Consider the following 16,333-nt stretch of genomic DNA (forward strand, 5'->3'; position numbering starts at 1 on the left):
CTCCCTTTGGCTGGAAATCATATCTGGTGTTTACCATAGACCTTGAATAGACTGGATTTTGATAGATGGAGAAATTCTGGGCAGAGAAACCAACTCAGTGGAAAAGTACATAGACAGCAGAGTACAGAGCATGTCTGCAGGTACAGGCACCATCCAGCCAGTTGTTGGGATAAATCTAGTGGAGAGTAGCACAAGATAAGCCTGAAAAGTTAGGTTAGAGCACATTTGTATTAGGATAACAAGAGCTAGCACTCTGAGCTTTTATTAATGCACGATCCTGGTCTAGGCACCAGTATGTATTAACTCTTTTGATCTTCACAACAAACTTGTGAAGTGAGTTCTGTCATTATCCTCGCTTTACAAGTGAGACCACTGAGGCACAGAGAAGTACATAACATGCCCAAGGGCACATGGCTTTTGAATGGGACAAAACTGAAGTTTCCACTCAGGAGGCCAATTCCAGAGCCTCTACAGTGCCTTCACAGCCTGGTTCCCAGCTGCCTTTACAGCCTCCTGCCCGCAGCATGCCTTTATTCTTTGCTTTTTCTTCCATCCCCTCTTCCCTAGCCATGGAAATACTGGGTAATGTTACCTCCAAGGCCAAGTTCATATATTCCTTCCTTAGTGAGACCTCTTCCAACTTTGTCAGCAAGAATTTGTCTTTCACCACTCCTAACTACTCTCTTTCACCTACAGTAATTTTTCCAATCTTACCTATGTTAGAGCTCAGTGCATGCTTATTTGTGAACTTCAGGCCAGAAGTTATATTCCACCTTTTAGCCTCGGAACCTGGGACAGTGCTTTGCATGTATCAAGTGCTCAATGCACATTGCCTGAATTGAACTGAATATCAGAGTGCCCTGGTTAAGGCCCGAAATGTCCTCTAATCCCACCATATCTCTTCTAAGATCATCTTTCCAAATTAAAAAACAAAACAAAAACAAACACTTAGCATTCTTAGGCACCACAGGGAACTCTCCCACTTCTGAAAACCAACAACCCATGAAAAAAATAATTTGGAAAAGCACAATGTAGACAATCTCAGGCCACAGACCCAGAACACCATTCCAGGTTCGGCCCTGCTTGGCTGCAAAAGAAGGCTGTTGGTGACAGGGCTTCTAAGGGCAAAAACGTGGCCACACATGAATGAAGTGTCTCACCAGGGCTGTGGGGTTCCAGGATTTCTGAGAAGGCTCCCTCTATCCTAATAAAGTTCTCAGCTTCTCAATCCCCCAATCCCAGGAGAATCAAAAACACCCAATTTAATTAAAACAGTTTTTTTTTTTTTCACATTGAAGTCACAAGTTTTCACAGGGTGCAACGTGTTGCTAACCAAGCAATTTCCAGACTAGACTGCTCAGCAAGGCAGGTGCTGTTTTCTTTTTAGGGCCCATGTCCTTAAATTGCTTTGCTGCTTAGATATCTCTGAGGGCCAAATTGCTCTGGCAGATTCTAGCCCAAGCTCTTCCTCCTTCACCCAAGGCTTTTCTGGCCTGAAAGATTTCTTTCTCCCATAGGCAAGATCAGCCAATCAGAAGCGAATGTCTTATCCTTTTTTTAAGAGTATATTTTAATATTTGTCCTTTGTTACCCTGAAACTCAGATAGTCAATAACAACAATAAGCACAGCCCTCCGCCTTCTGGAAGGATGTCAAACAAGCATGTGGCATGGCCTACAACTTTCTAATAGGGAAGACCATTACACAGATGGAGCATTATAGATCTGCAAAGTTGAGGGCTAAAATAAAATGTGATTGGCAGGTGCACAGGTATTTCCTGAGCATCTATTACATGCCAGGCTCTGTAGCAGGTGCTGGGGACATAGTGCTAAAGCAAACCGACAGGGCTTCTGCCTTTGGTGCTTAGAGTTTTGCCAGTAAGATACAGATGACCAGTGCTAAGGGGAACAAGGGTTGGTGAGACCCTTTGTGCCCTGGACTTGTCTGGGAGGAGACTATACAGTACATTCTCCAAGTTTTCTTTCCTTCCCAAATGTGGGAATATCTTTCTACTCATTCCCTTCTTCTTTTCCCTTTTTCTTTTTCCTATTGCCCTCTACCGCATGCATTGCCGCACACCCACTGTCACCGTTTTATATTCCTTCTGGCAAGGAAGCCTCACTGTTAGGTTCATTTAATCTTTCCTCTTATCCCAGCCAACCAAGGGAGGCAACTTAAATTGTGTGATTTGTTGGTTTCCATCTGGAGTCAGACTCATTGGTCCTCTGTTTTCCTACGCATGTTGAGATATTCCAGGTACATTTTAGTCTCTTCTCCTGAAAAGGCCCACAATTGCTGAGGTGTTAAGAAAAGGAAATCATAAAAATGTCCATGGGCCTATATCTTGGCACCTTGCTCTCGAGCTTCTGGAAACACCAGCTTCCTAGAAATTTATTACCCACTCTGTGTAAACAAACAAAATGATAAAAAAAAAATTAGGCAGTTCTCCAATTACTTGTTTGAGAAATACACAAGTGCTCTGTAGAAGGGAAAGCAATGGTCTCTCTGATTCTTGAAAATCAAATCGGTGAGGCAGTCACAGGTTTTGACGCAACTTCACTGATGCACTTAAGCCCCTATCTCAGAGCCAATTGTTCTACCTGGGAATATACAAGCTAGACTATGTGTGGGGATCACCTGATCAAATTCCAGATATCAAACTGTGACTTGATATGACATTAGGATGTATATTTTGACAATTGCTTCTTTTATCACCAGTAATGTTTCTGACTTTCTAAAAATCCTTTTCCTTGCTCTCCTCTGACACTAGTGGAATAACTTCCTATAACAAGATCAACTGAAGCCTTTTTTAAAGCTAAACCTCTGTGGTTCTGTATCCCTAGATCCCAAATCCTGCCATTAAAAGGAGTTTAGGATAACTGGCCCAAGTCTTATTAGAATTGGAAAGAATGAAGCAAAATTAAATGCACAGATAGGAGAATATACTATTGACAAATAGCAGGTAGATCTCGAAAAAATGAAATTTAAAATAGCAAGAGAATTTAAGGGCACCGAATGAGTTTAAAAGAAAGAAAAGCGAATGTGTCCCTTATCTGTATTTGCCAACCTAGAGTAATGACCACAATCTCCAAATTAGATGGTGCATAGCCTTGGCCTTCAAATGAGAATTGAAAAGAGACTGAGAAGTCAAAACAAACAAACAAACAAACAGCATTTTATCAGGTCTAATTTAGTCCTAGAGCTATCGGGAGTCCATTTGTCTCCAAGCGGAGCACTGCCTGGTGGCTGTGTTCCCGTTCATGGCAGAAAGTTGCTGGGGCTATCAGAGCAACAGAGACTTCACAAAGAAAGTCAGAAAGCAGGGCCAAAGGCAAATAAGGTTTCTGTCATAGCCAAAATGGATCACTTAGCTCTTTGTGCTACTCTCTTACTCTTTGTAAGGGAGCAATTTCTAAGAGCGTTGTGTAAAAATAAGGAGATTTTTAGCTTTGAGCAGCAATTGAGTGAACTGGGCAGGAAAAGCATGAAATTTAGGGAGGGAAAGAAACAGTGATAGGAGAATAATGGAAAAGCCCCAGAAAGGAGTGCTTCCTCTTTATAGAATCTACTATGTGAAAATTCATACCTGTAAAACAGAGAGACTCTAGGTGGACTTACTCAGTTCAGGAGACTCCATCACTTGACCAAAACGCTTTTAAGTCTTCATCTCCTGCGTGCTCATTCAGCGTGGTTGAACACTTCCTTTTGGATATTTCTCTCTGTCACCTCTACTGGAAAAGATGAAAAGAAGACTCATGAGGTAGGGTCCCTTGGAGGTCTCTGTGCCTGCCCATGTTTGCGCTTTGCTTCTGCCAAGTACATATAATATGACAAGACTCAGAAACCCTAGGTAGTCTTGAGGGTAAGAGCTTCTGTTAAGGACAGAAGTAGAAGAACCGTGAAATTATAGAGTTGGAAAAGAACTTTGAACTCATAAAATCTTTCTGCTGAAAAAGTAACACATTCTTCAATGTCCTGATGGAAGGCCTCTTCTGAAATCGCCCCAGTGGTGGGGACATCAGGGGTGGAACATCTCTACTTTCTGCCCTATTCCGCAAGCAGAAAGCCATAACAATGGGGCGTTACACCAATCCATGGGATGGTCATCTCTCTCCTGAGGGGAGGTCACCCCTCGGTGACTCAACAGGGCTCCCTCTCTGAACCTTCATTGTGCTCCGTACCTTCTAAGGCATTTAACCTCCTTCTGCTTTGTATTACGGTTATTTATGGGCTTTCTTATCCCACCGGCTGGGACATAAATTCCTTGAGGGCCAGGGCTTTGCCTTACCCAATCATTTTCACATACCCTACAACACTTAGGACAGCACCTTAAATATGGTAGGTAATCAGCAGTTTTTCTTTGCTTTTTAAATGGGATTTCATGTTTGTTTTAAAGAAGATTATTTGGGCTAGAAATTATTTTATCACCTTAAGATTTACTTTTCCTTAGAATGTACAGAATGTATGCCTGACACGTAATACCCAATATATACATTTGTTGCATGAATTTATGAATAAATACGTCAAAGGACAACTGATTAGAGAGGGTGCTCACCTTTTCCTAAGGGAAGTTGAGGCTGTATTGGGAGAATGCTTTACTCGTCTGAACATAGTTCTTCTGTTTCGGTTCAGTATTACTGATACAAAGGTGTCATCATCACTGTTAATCCAATACTGATGTAACCTGAACTTTTGCACTTTTGTAATCACAGATATGGGTGAATTTCCTAGAAGAGAATAGGCCCTGAACTAAACTGTTAAGTAGACGAAATTCAAATTGGGCCTCTTCCATATCGTCAAGAGCAAGGAAGGCCCTAGCTGTGCTCTGTCCTTTCCTCCTGTCCATCTCAGCCCCCCACCCCTGCCCCAACAGCAGCACCCACCAAGGCCTTCCACAAAATTACAGGCACTTTAAGCTTGCCTATTTTGTGGCTCCTTGTGCTCCATTCATGCACTTTGAGTGATGTTACCTTCCTTCTCAGACACTCTATAAGAATATATCCTAATGCAATAGAACAAAGCTCTACGGGAGACATTCAAGCACCAGTAACCATCCAGTGTCCTTCAAGGAACTTTGTTCATTCAAGAAGTGGTTATCATTAAGATACTCTGCAAGTAACAGAATTCTAGGATTACATTGGCTTATTTCTCTCTCGTGTAGAAGTTCCACGATACGTAGATCGGAACTGCTGAACGATCTGCTGAACATCAGTTCTGTTCCAAAAAGTCCTCAAGGACCCAGGCTCCTTCTAGTTTTCTACTTCACCATCCTTACATTTGGGTCCTCATCTCTATGGCCAAAGATAGCTGCTGGAGCATCTTAGACAACATTCCAGTAAGCAAGAACATTTTTTAAATGGTGAAGGAAGTCTGTTGGCTGTCTTTTAAGGAAGGATCCTAGAAGCTGTCATGTAACACTTTCACTGATATTCCATTGTACAGGATTTCAGAAAATGGCTGCACATAGCTGTAAGAAAGGCTGAGAAATACAGTTAGATGAAAATTAGTGTTTCCAATTACGGAAAGAGGGAAAATGGATATTGAGCAATGAATAGGAATCCCTGCCACAGGACCAGTCTAGAATGTAAGTTAGGTGCTCACCTATGCACTAAAAAGTCAAAGGTTGATCTCGAGTCAGCCAGATTGAGCCAGTCCTGGCAGGGTTGCTGGATGAGCCATGTGATCTCTGAACCATTTCCCATGCTATCAAAACCAGGAACAGTGCCTCCCATTTCGGTTCCTGTAAGATGATGAGAGTTGGCCAGTGGTGTCTAGCATAGTGCCTAGCACACAATAGATGCTCAGACAACAGCTGTTATTATTTTTATCATTATGCCTGGATATAGGACTGGCTGTTCTCCAGACTTCAAACAAACTTGGGCATAAAAACATGAACAAAGTCTTGGTGGCTGTGTTTCCTGAACTATTTCACGGCCTATGCCTTAACCAGCTGCATCAGAGCAAATGAATGGCTGCCCAAGTGAATGTCTTAATCCTCAGTTACACCTTCCTGTTTTTGTTGGATAGTATTGAATAAGGCAAAAGCGGGAGTTCCCATCATGGCTCAGCGGAAACAAATCTGACTGGTATCCATGAGGCTGAAGGTTCGATCCCTGGCCTCACTCAGTGGGTTAAGGATCTGGCATTGCTGTGAGCTATGGTGTAGGTTGCAGACAAGGCTCAGATCCTGTGTTGCTGTGGCTGTGGTGTAGACCAGCATCTATGCCGCCAATTCAACCCCCAGCCTGGGAACCTCCATATGCCATGGGTGCAGTCCTAAAAAGACAAAAAAAAAAGAAAGAAAAAAAAAAGGAATAAGGCAAAAGCAACTAATAAACTTCTCAGTACCTATAAGAGATGACAATTAGGACCAGCAGAACTTAAAAAGGAGCCTAAAATTATGGAGGGGGAAAGTAAAATTTTCAGAATTCAGAGATCATTTATTTTCACTTTACTTATCAGGCCAAGCAAACAAATGTGGGAAGTCACTCTGAAAAAGGGTAAAAAAAAAAAAGACACCTGTTTTGGTACTGTCCACTATGCCAAGTAAGTGGGTTAAGAAGTGTGCTAGGCTTTATTTTCTATTGTTTCATACTCAAGTCCTCTTTGAAGATACTCTAAGATGTACTAAGCTTTTCCCATTGGCTTCTGTCTAGGCAGAAATTTTCTACTTAAGTCGGGAATTACTATAGTAGAATAATTTTGTGCTCAGGTTTAAATCCTGGCTTGTTCACTTAATAGGTGAATGATCTTGAGACAAATTAATAGGCTTTTCTAATGCTCAGTATTTTCAACTCTAAGGTGAGGATAATAGTGTCCATCTCGTAGAATTGTTGTAGAATTAAATGAGAAAGTATATGTATAAACCAGGTGTCCCCAAGTTTTCCAGCCTACTCGGGCCACATTTTTACCAATGTATACACTAAATGTCTGTGACCCCTTTCCACATTCCATGGGAAATCCATGCATTGCCCAAAGGCTCTGAAGATTTTAGGCCCCATGATTCTCCCAAGTTAGTCCATTCCACAGTCTTCTCCCAACTATTTCCCAATCCCAGTTGTCACTCAGGAGTCCTGAAACTACCATCCTCTGTTACCTGCCTCCTTTGTTCTATCTATCTCATCTGAATAATGAATAAGGGTAGGAAAAAGCTGGCAGCAGAAGAGTCATGAGTGCCTGGAATTTTGCAGGAGCAGTGGGAATGGGCAGGAAGAGGGAGACCCAGCTGCTGTTATAAAGGAAGACTTGATGCAGTACATTGCCTGCCTGCATAAAGGGGAAAAGAAGAAGAAAGTAGTCGAAGATGATTGTAAGATTTTGAGTCTGCATAAGCAAGAGGGTGATGGTACAGACATGGGAAAGTCCAGAGGAGTATTTGACTTTGGTTGACTTTAGTCAATGGCAAAGACATTGACTTTGGTTTTAGAGATTGAAACATAATGGGGCGTTCAGAAGACAATGCCCAGGGCTCCCCACGGTGGAGGTCCAAAGCACAGAGAGAGGGTAGCTCGGAGGAATAGGTTTGGAAGTTTCTCTGTACAGATGATAGCTGAGGCATGGTCTTCCCCTACCTCAATATTAAAATTTTAAGTTATTTTTAAATAAAAAGAAATGAAAGAAAAATTGCCATTTTGGAATCTCAAAAAACTGAGTACCATTCAATCACATCACAAATATGCTCCCTAAAATTCATTCCTTTAGCCTAGCAACTGAGTTTATATTATTTTTGTAACAAAAATTTTATATCACAAAATCATAGCATATTGCAGTTGGAATAAGTCTTAAAATGTTTCTGGTGCAAATGTTTCACTTACATAGGGGAAACTGACCTGCTAGAGAATACAGGTGACCTGTACATGTTCACTTAAGCTGAATGATGTTTCCAGGTATCCACAACCAACCAGAGGAATTTCTGCCCTCCCTTGCTCATTTTTTCATCTACATTTTAGCTACTGAAGATATGATTTTATTTATTTATTTTTATTTATTTACTTACTTTTGTCTTTTTGTCTTTTTAGGGCCACACCCACGGCATATGGAGGTTCCCAGGCTAGGGAATTGGAGCTGCTACCGCCACCCACACCATAGCCACAGCCATGCCAGATCCGAGCCATGTCTGCAACCTACACCACAGCTCATGGCAACACTGGATCCTTAACCCACTGAGTGAAGCCAGGGATCGAACTTGCAACCTCATGGTTCCTGGTCGAATTTGTTTCCACTGCGCCACAATGGGAACTCCTGAAGATACGATTTTAGACATTCTATCTGTATTGTAAATGTTCCTTCCAACTAAAGTGCAAACACAGGTAGTGGCGACACATTGCAGAATAAGGAGCCAGAAGGTGTGGATTTTAGTCCCAAGCAGAAAGAACTGTATTCAGAAAGAAGCTGAAGACAGTCACTAACTCTTTCAAGGTCTCAGTTTCCTCATCTGAGCAGCAAGGGATTGTCTAGATTAGCTCTGAAATGCCTTGTAGCTCTGATGTTCCTTGATGCTTGGAGGTATCAACTATCTCCAACTGGATCCACACCTTCCAATCCCACACAAGATGGAGAGCAGGCCCATCCCAGTATTTGGGGAGGCCCATCAGGACAAGAGCTGGCCTCTCTCTGTAGGGGCTGGAGAAGGGAAGCAGCTGAAGCAACACTATCAGTTTCCTTCCTATTCAGAAGAGAACAATCGAGCTCCTCCCAAGGGAAGCCTTTTGGATTTTGACCGTGTGGGGTCTGTCTTATGACAGGAACGGAGGATTAGTGTAGAATGGGGTGCTTAGCGGCTGGGATTCTGAACACAGAATCAAAGATGGAAGGAAAGCCAAGAGGTCCTTAGGTCCAGTCCCCTGTCTCTGTCTAAGCCTTCCAAGGCAGATGGTTGTCATCCTACATGTAAAGAGCTCCAGGGCAGCTTCCCACAGCGCCCTGGGTCGGCATGTTTCCCCCTTACAATCAAGAAATTCTTCCTGGTGCTTAAGTGGAAACACTTTCCCTGTACCACAAGTCTGTTTACCCTTGTCTAGTCCTCAGTGGAGATGAGAATGAATACTTTTTGTAATAATAGCCCTTATTATACCTGGTGGTAAAGATTAAGTCACCTCTTGGCTTTTTCATTTTGGGGCTAAATCTTCACTCTATTTTCCACCCAGTTAATCATTTTTTTTTTTTTTTTACTCCTCTCTGGATCATTTCCAGCTTCTCCAAATGAGTCTTAAAATAGGAGGATGAAATCTGAGTTCCCACTCTAATTAAAACCTCAGCAATGCCAAGTTTGGTGGAAAGATTACTCTCTAGGCTTTCATTTTATAATTCTCCACATACTCCCGCCTCATGTTACAATTTTGTTGCTGTACTTTCTCCCTCACTTGGGGCCCATGGCTATCTCGCTTTAGAACTTGTCTTTGCCAAGTGGGGCCCATTTTTGTCATTTTAAACACCTTCCTTTTTTTGATGACCACCTTCTAAACTGTTAAAGGTCACTTCAAATTCTGATCCTACTTCCTCATGACTGAAGCTCTTTTCTTGCCTTCATGAAATCTGAAAAATATTCCAGTCTATTATTTCAGTCACTGAGAATGGAATGTCAATTCATATCAAGTCTGCAAGAGTCTGAATATCATTCATTTCTCCCCAAAACCACAGGTGTGGTTTGAGCATGGAAAACAATGCATTCACTTATTCAACAAGCATCTTTTTTGAGCACTAACGATAGGCACTGGGGATAGAGCAGTGAACAAATCACAATTTCTCTATCTATTCTGTACCATGTCCATTCAGTGCATACCCCACAAAAATGTATTCATTAAGCTCTTACCCTTTGCAGACCGGGGGTAGGTGTTGAGGCTACAGCAGTGAACAGGATCTCATGGACCCCACATTTCAATGGAGGTAGGAGAGGAGGGAGACAAGCTACAGGTCAGCCAATAAATAAATGGAACTGAGTTAAAGCTTGATAAATGTTTGAAAAGAAACAATGGAATGACAGACGGCAGGGTGGTGGCTATCTTAGGTGTGGTAGACTCCCCAAGGAGGGGCTCTGAGGACCTTACAGCTTAGCAGGGGGCTGCTATTCTGAACCAATCCCCTTGAGCAAACCAACCTTCCTTCTGGTCTATTCTCCCAGATCCAGCCCTAACTTTTCCTGGGATGTTAATGGCTGATAATGCACTGTTCCTTAGTAAATTATTTACATTTCCAAAGGACTCTTTCATGTACTTTAATCAAAAGAAGTGATAAAAACAGAAGGACTTTCAGGAAAGTGTTGCTTCAATTCCTTAGGAAGTTGATAGACATTTCCAGAAAAAAAGGAGTCCAGTGATCCATTAAATATGGGGAGAGTGGACTTTAGCACCATCAGATAGATTTCTTCACTGTAGAACTTATCACAAATGTGAATAGGTTGGTGAACTTTCAGACTCCAAAATGGGCTAACACGCACAGCTGTTTCCCAAGCTTTCTCCATGGAACCTCTTGAGGAACACTTTTTGGTGAATGCTGGGCTGAGGGGATATCTTGGATCTTTGGGTGTCTTTTGACATTGAATGTAGCATTTGGGATAAGATCCAAAATCACAAGCAGCCAATGTGCAGGCCAGCTGGATGTTTGTGAAAGGTATCATAGAAACAAGACTAGCTTCTCTGCAAGCCTGGGCTTGTACTTCTCTAGTTTCCTCAGACTGTGGAACCTTTGAGTGTCTGAATTTCCTCTTTCCAGGAAAATCCACAGACACACAAAATTACACATCATGCAGAGGATTCTCAGGCCTCTTATCAAAACTCACCTGTAGACCAGAAGCTTTCTAAGGACCTGCTCAGTGCTATAGTTCTACTAAATGTCTGTTCTCAGGTTATGTTGACCTCTTGGTCCACATGTTTTTATTAGCTTATGGGTTTCCTGGGATCAGACTATGTGTTCTACCTCTTCCCAGACTCCTTCAGCCTTGCTGGAGTGCTCAGCACACGACGGATGCTAATAAGTGACAGCCAGAGAGGGTGGGGAGAGACCCCTCAACACAGAAGTACCAGCCAACCCTGGGGATACCCAATTGGCTTCCCAATTAGGGAATGAGGTCATTTTCCCTCTGATGTTTTCCAGAAATAGATTTGTGAAGAAGGCGTGCACTGAAATGACCTAGCAAGGCAACGGGAAGGAAGTGACTAGAAAGGGAATCATTAAAAGCCCAACTTCTTTAAAGGGAAATGGAAACAGGGACCTGGAGGAAGGTTATAATTGCCAAGCCAGCGGTGGCCCCTGCTTTCCTCCCCCTGCTCCCAGCATGGATTTCCTGCCTGCAGGGCACCATCTGATTTAAAGCTATGGGCGCCTCACAGACACACTCAGGAGAAGGGCTCGGCAAAGAAATAGAGCAATGTTTGCCCCCTTCCTGCCACTTCTGCGTGGAAGCAGTTGGATTAATTAACCCTGTTTCCTCAGCAGGATTGATCCTGACACTTGCTTGAGAAATTCTGATGCTTCTGTGTAGCCTGACTAACAAATGACAAATTGTGATTTTCCTTTTTGCAAAATTGAATGTCCTCTGGTTCATACAACCACCTTGACTCTATAAGCAATCATCTGTGGTGTGTTTCTCTTTCACTCTCCTTTGCCAGGAGTTCTGAATGATCCCTGAAAGGATGTTTGGATGATGTGGTCTCTGAGGGTGTGCCCCACCTGTTTGGTTTTTCTTTGTTCGCCTGGGAGATCGATCATTAAAGGGTGAGGGTATAAGAAAGGTAGATATGGGTCCTTGGGAAGTCTGTGTTCTGGAACTAAGTTTTACAATTGAGCAGAAAGTCTTGAATACCCCCCTCACAATTTTGAAAGCCTAAAAATAAATTGAACCTGGTACTTAGAAAAGGCAACTTTCAATATCAGAGGATGTCCCTGGGTTTCTAGCTTTCCATTCGGCCAGGGAAGTTGTTAAGGCTCTAATTTCCCTCCCTGTGACCTGGCTTGTTGTCTTGAGGTGCTAGGTGCAAGTCAAAATGACACAGACTGTGCAAAAAAAAAAGGAAGGGAAGGGAAGAAGGTCCACGTGTGTTTTTTGTTTCAGTGTAGTTTCTTACCGGAGGGTTATGATTTTTTTTCCTTTTTGCAATAAAACTGGTCCTGCCACCAGAGTAACATATGGTTACCCTTATTAGGCAACTATCAAAATAGATAGGAAGTCTTTCTGGAGTTTTTAAAGTGCAAGGAGTCTTCGTGGATGCCAGTCCTCATGGGCCCTTTCCTCCTGGCCAGCACGCCACTGCTTAATCATATATCCGCATGTTGGGTGTCTATATCACACAGAGGCCAGAGACATAGGTATCATCTGAGAACTTGGAAATGCAAATTATCAGGCACCATCTCAGACTTACTGATACAGAAACTGAGGGTGGGGCCCAGCGATGTTGTTTTAACCAATCCTCTGGGTGATGCTGATACAGGTTTGAGTTTGAGAAGCATCGATGTGTTTCACCCCGTGGCATTTGGATCATCTTGGGCACTGGCTGCTTCAGGAGCCCCACAGATATATAAACAGAAGGAGGCAGGGACATGGGTGGAAAAGTTTTACCATCTGAAATCAAAGGAACATCCAGATTCAGAAGGCACATTAACTCTGTCTCCTCATCCATAGAATGGGAGTAACTGCATCTGCTTCACAGGGTTGTTGAAATGACCGAGAGACAGAATGTGTGCAAAAGTGGCTTGTGACCCACCAGGCACTGCTGGAATCTGCTCTGGAGTTAGGTCTCTGGATCAATAAGGCCAGCCTGCATTGTGAGCTGCAGGCTTGCAGTTGGGGAAGGGGCAGGGGACAGGGACTGAGAGTCCCTCATCCTCATCTGTGTTCTGAACCCTGAGTCCAGGCACATAGTGGCCACTCTCTACTCTTTGCTCAATCACTGTAACTAACATTTGGGGAATGGTCACTCATGCAGTCATCACAAGTGCCCTGTGGTGAGGTGGACACTATTCACACCCCCTTTTGAGGTCAGACCTGGGAGGTTAAATAACTTATCCACAGCCACCAAATTTGAAATGGAGCCAGCATCTAGACTCAGGCTCTGGAGCCTTTGTTCTCACATCTTCGCTGCACAGCCTCACAATTAATTCATCAATGGTGATGCTGAGGATGGTGTTTTGAGGTGACATTTCACGAATGCTTGTTCTATGCCACTCCTACTCCAAGCTCTCTGTGTGCCCAAACTCACCACAACCCCATAGAGGAAACTCTTCATTGGGTAACCACTGCTATCCCCCACCTCCTTTAACAAGAAAGGAAACAAAGACACAGAGAGATGGGCCCTGACTTGAAGTTTCTTCTTTTTGATGCAAAAGCTTTCTTCATACTGTGCCTCTCTGTGTACCCTTGGTGCACTTGACATCAATCCACTAATCAGTGAACATTTATGAAATGCCTGATCAGTGCCCAGTACTGTGCTTCTAGACACAGAAATAGGAGACACAATTTCTGCTCTCAAAATGCTTCAAATCAAGTTTAGGAAACAGGCCAGTCCTCATAAAGCAGAAAATAAAGGCTGAAGTATAGTTACATGCTAGTTTGTGCTGCACTAAGTAACTGTTTTGTGCCTTCAGAGAGGTGAGTGGGAATGAAGTCCTCCGACGAGAATTCTCACAGGGGCCTGAAGGAAACTTCTCTTGCCAGATTCAGACTTCGATTACTCTTGGCAATTGTCATCGAACTATTGAGTTCAGCATCTCTGCACTACAGTTTCCTTTAAGATTGTCATAGGAATCAGGGTCGTGGAGCGGGTGGTGACCTGTTATCTCGCTTGTGTCTGTTTTGTTCACTTCTCATCCTCAGAACTGACAGCAGTGTCTAGAATATAGTAGGTGCTCAATAAACATGTGCGTTTAAATGATGGTAAGCAGGAGAGGAGTCAGGTGGTGAAAGGAGGGAAGATGTGGTTGGCCAGATTTGGGTTAGATGGGCAGGCAGCTCATCAAGGATATGACTCCCTGAAAGAAGGCTGAGAGACCCCAGGTTGGGCAGGAGGCAATGATTCCAGAGAGAACTTGATTTCAGAAGGAGCACAGGAGCAGAGCCTTTGCCGTTCAGAACACAAACACCCCCACTCCCTTTGGGGGGTGTGACTCTGTCTTGGCAGCTATATTCTTGGAGATCACGTCTCCCTACCTTGGGGAAGAAACCTTGTAGGTACTTGGTGGTTTTGAAAGTTGAGAACCAGGGTCTCTTGTCATCAATTTCATTTTTCCTGGTTTTTCTTCTACTTAGCAAACTTTTAGGTGCCAAGTCCAATTCTTGGTTATATCCCATGTTCCCTTCAGAGGAAACTGCACTAGTAATTGAAAACAGAAATTGGTTCTTTTATTCTCATTCACGGAGTGCAGGTAAGATTCCTGTTTGTGCTCTACCTTCACTCTCTCTATTCTAATTCTATGAGAAAATATGGATATAATTCTCTGCTTTGGTCCTTATGAAAAATTGTGGGATTTATCCAAATAGGATGGTCTGATAATATTATTTGACTCTAGTAATTCCATTCCTGGGAATTTATTCTTACAAATGACCTAGAAGTAGAAAGTTATATGCACAAAAACACATTGCTATGTGAGTTAAAATAACAATGAAGCTGGAAATAGCCTGTCTAATAATAGGAAAATGGTTAAAAATAAGCAGTGGCAAAACTACTGAAATATTCTTCAGATCTAAAATTACAATTATGAAGATTATATAGCAATATGGAAAATGCTTGCAATATAATGTTAATTGAAAAAATACTACCTTAAAGTTAGGCTATGACTGTACCTATGTGAAAATGATGCATGCATTTGGGTGAGAACTAGAAAAAGAAAAATGATGATATTATGGCTTGTTGGGATAGCAAGATTATGGGTAAAATTTCTTTTTTCATTTTTTGCTGAAGTTCTCATAACTTTGTACAATTCAAGGGGACTGAAAACGAGATGGTCTGGCTGCATGACAGAGCTGACTGTCCCTTTTGAAAGTGGAAAGAATCACAGTAATCACAGTGTACTGGGTGAGATGTGACCATCCAATACCCACCCGTGCCTTAAAACTGTAGGACTGCCCAGACTTTCCTCTCAAGGGCAAAAGCCACGCAGGACATTCCTTCTGGCACTCTCTGGAATACCTCAGCTTGAACTCTGTCTTCTGCACGTGCTCAAACCCTGGGGCTGCTGGGCTGATTTAGATGGCCTTTCCCATATTCCTCATGGATATTAAGCATCATCTGCATTGAGAATCCCAGTAACAGTATCAACTTCAGAATTCTTCCTCACCTGAGAATTCTCCCCCATTCAAAACGTCCTCAGCTGCAGTGAACTGGCTTCGCAACTTACTACCTGTATGATTTGGGTCAAGTTTCTTAACCTTGCTAACCCTCAATTTCTCATATGTAAAATGGACCTAAGCATAATGCCTACTGCATGCAGTTGCTGTAAGATGTAAATGAGATAAGACATGAAAAGTAACATTCACTATAGTAACTTAATGCAGAACTCAACCACGGAAAGCTATTGGTAGCATATATTGCAAAGGAAACCATTTTTCTAAATGTCAAAGAAATAAGTTTAAACCTTAAATGAACAGAAGAATGAAATGCCCCCCTTTTAACCTCTGGAGATACTTGTGGAAAAGTTTCAAAACTTATTTGATTACATCTTTAGGTCTTATTGTAGCTCCTTCTCTCTCACCAGCTAGTCAATATCCTCTAGGTTTGATTCTTCTCAAGTGTTCTTGTAGCATGGAGGTGTTGTCTGCACCACTGTGTTTAAATCAATGTTAGGGAGTTTAACTGAGCATCAGACCCAGTAGTATGGTCTGCATAGTAACTCTGATACTTGAAGGACTGCATCATTTCAGGCCAGACAGAAGGCAAGGAGAAAGAGCCCTGGTTGGTGATGCCACAGATGACTAACCCAGATGGGGGATATGAGAAGGCTGGAAAGCCAAGAGCCACAGCCAAGGACAAGAGAGGAATTTGGTTTAAAATGAGAGTGTTAAGACATCAACAGCCTGGAAGGAGAAGTCCAGGGTGATTTGTGGCCTGTTTGAGTACCAGGAAAAAAGATGTGGCAAAAGAAGGCACAGATGTTCTGAAGAATGCAAGGAATTTGTGACGGTTCATAGTCCTACTGCGGGAAATGCCTGCCGAGGGCAGATCTCAGCGGACCGTGGGAGCACTGGTTCAATGAGAGGATAGGGGAAGACTTCAGAAGTGGACTTTGCTAGAGTATCGTTCTGAACCAGAAGCAAAGGACGACGCCGAGAAATTGCTTAAGAAGGAAAATAAATACATTAGCAAGTCTTTTGAAGTAGATGAAAATGTTTCTAAACCAACAGCCCC

At 42.7% G+C, this 16,333-nt stretch overlaps 2 protein-coding genes across 10 annotated transcripts in view; one reads left to right on the forward strand and one right to left on the reverse strand.

The window, feature by feature from the left end:
* The window catches only part of LOC110260784 (uncharacterized), a 566,816-nt gene that overhangs the window by 350,478 nt on the left and 200,005 nt on the right, over positions 1-16,333 (reverse strand). Inside the window, exons 8-10 of one of the 3 annotated variants that reach the window (XM_084957371.1) lie at positions 5,601-5,739; positions 4,555-5,478; positions 3,618-3,727 (exon numbers count right to left, since the gene is read on the reverse strand). In XM_084957371.1, the coding sequence (XP_084813497.1) occupies positions 5,608-5,739 (132 nt within the window). In that variant the 3' untranslated portion in view covers positions 3,618-3,727; positions 4,555-5,478; positions 5,601-5,607. Of the gene's footprint in view, positions 1-3,617; positions 3,731-4,554; positions 5,479-5,600; positions 5,740-16,333 lie in introns of all 3 variants that reach the window. The other 2 variants (XM_084957370.1, XM_084957372.1) reach the window with 2 other exon arrangements.
* Positions 1-16,333, forward strand: part of IGF1 (insulin like growth factor 1) — a 132,818-nt gene that overhangs the window by 26,317 nt on the left and 90,168 nt on the right.

The sequence above is a fragment of the Sus scrofa genome, chromosome 5, assembly GCF_054392235.1.
Source record: "Sus scrofa isolate SSC_HxYL_T2T_F1_AM1 chromosome 5, Sscrofa_HxYL_maternal_Yorkshire_Landrace_v2.0, whole genome shotgun sequence".
NCBI lineage: Eukaryota > Metazoa > Chordata > Mammalia > Artiodactyla > Suidae > Sus > Sus scrofa.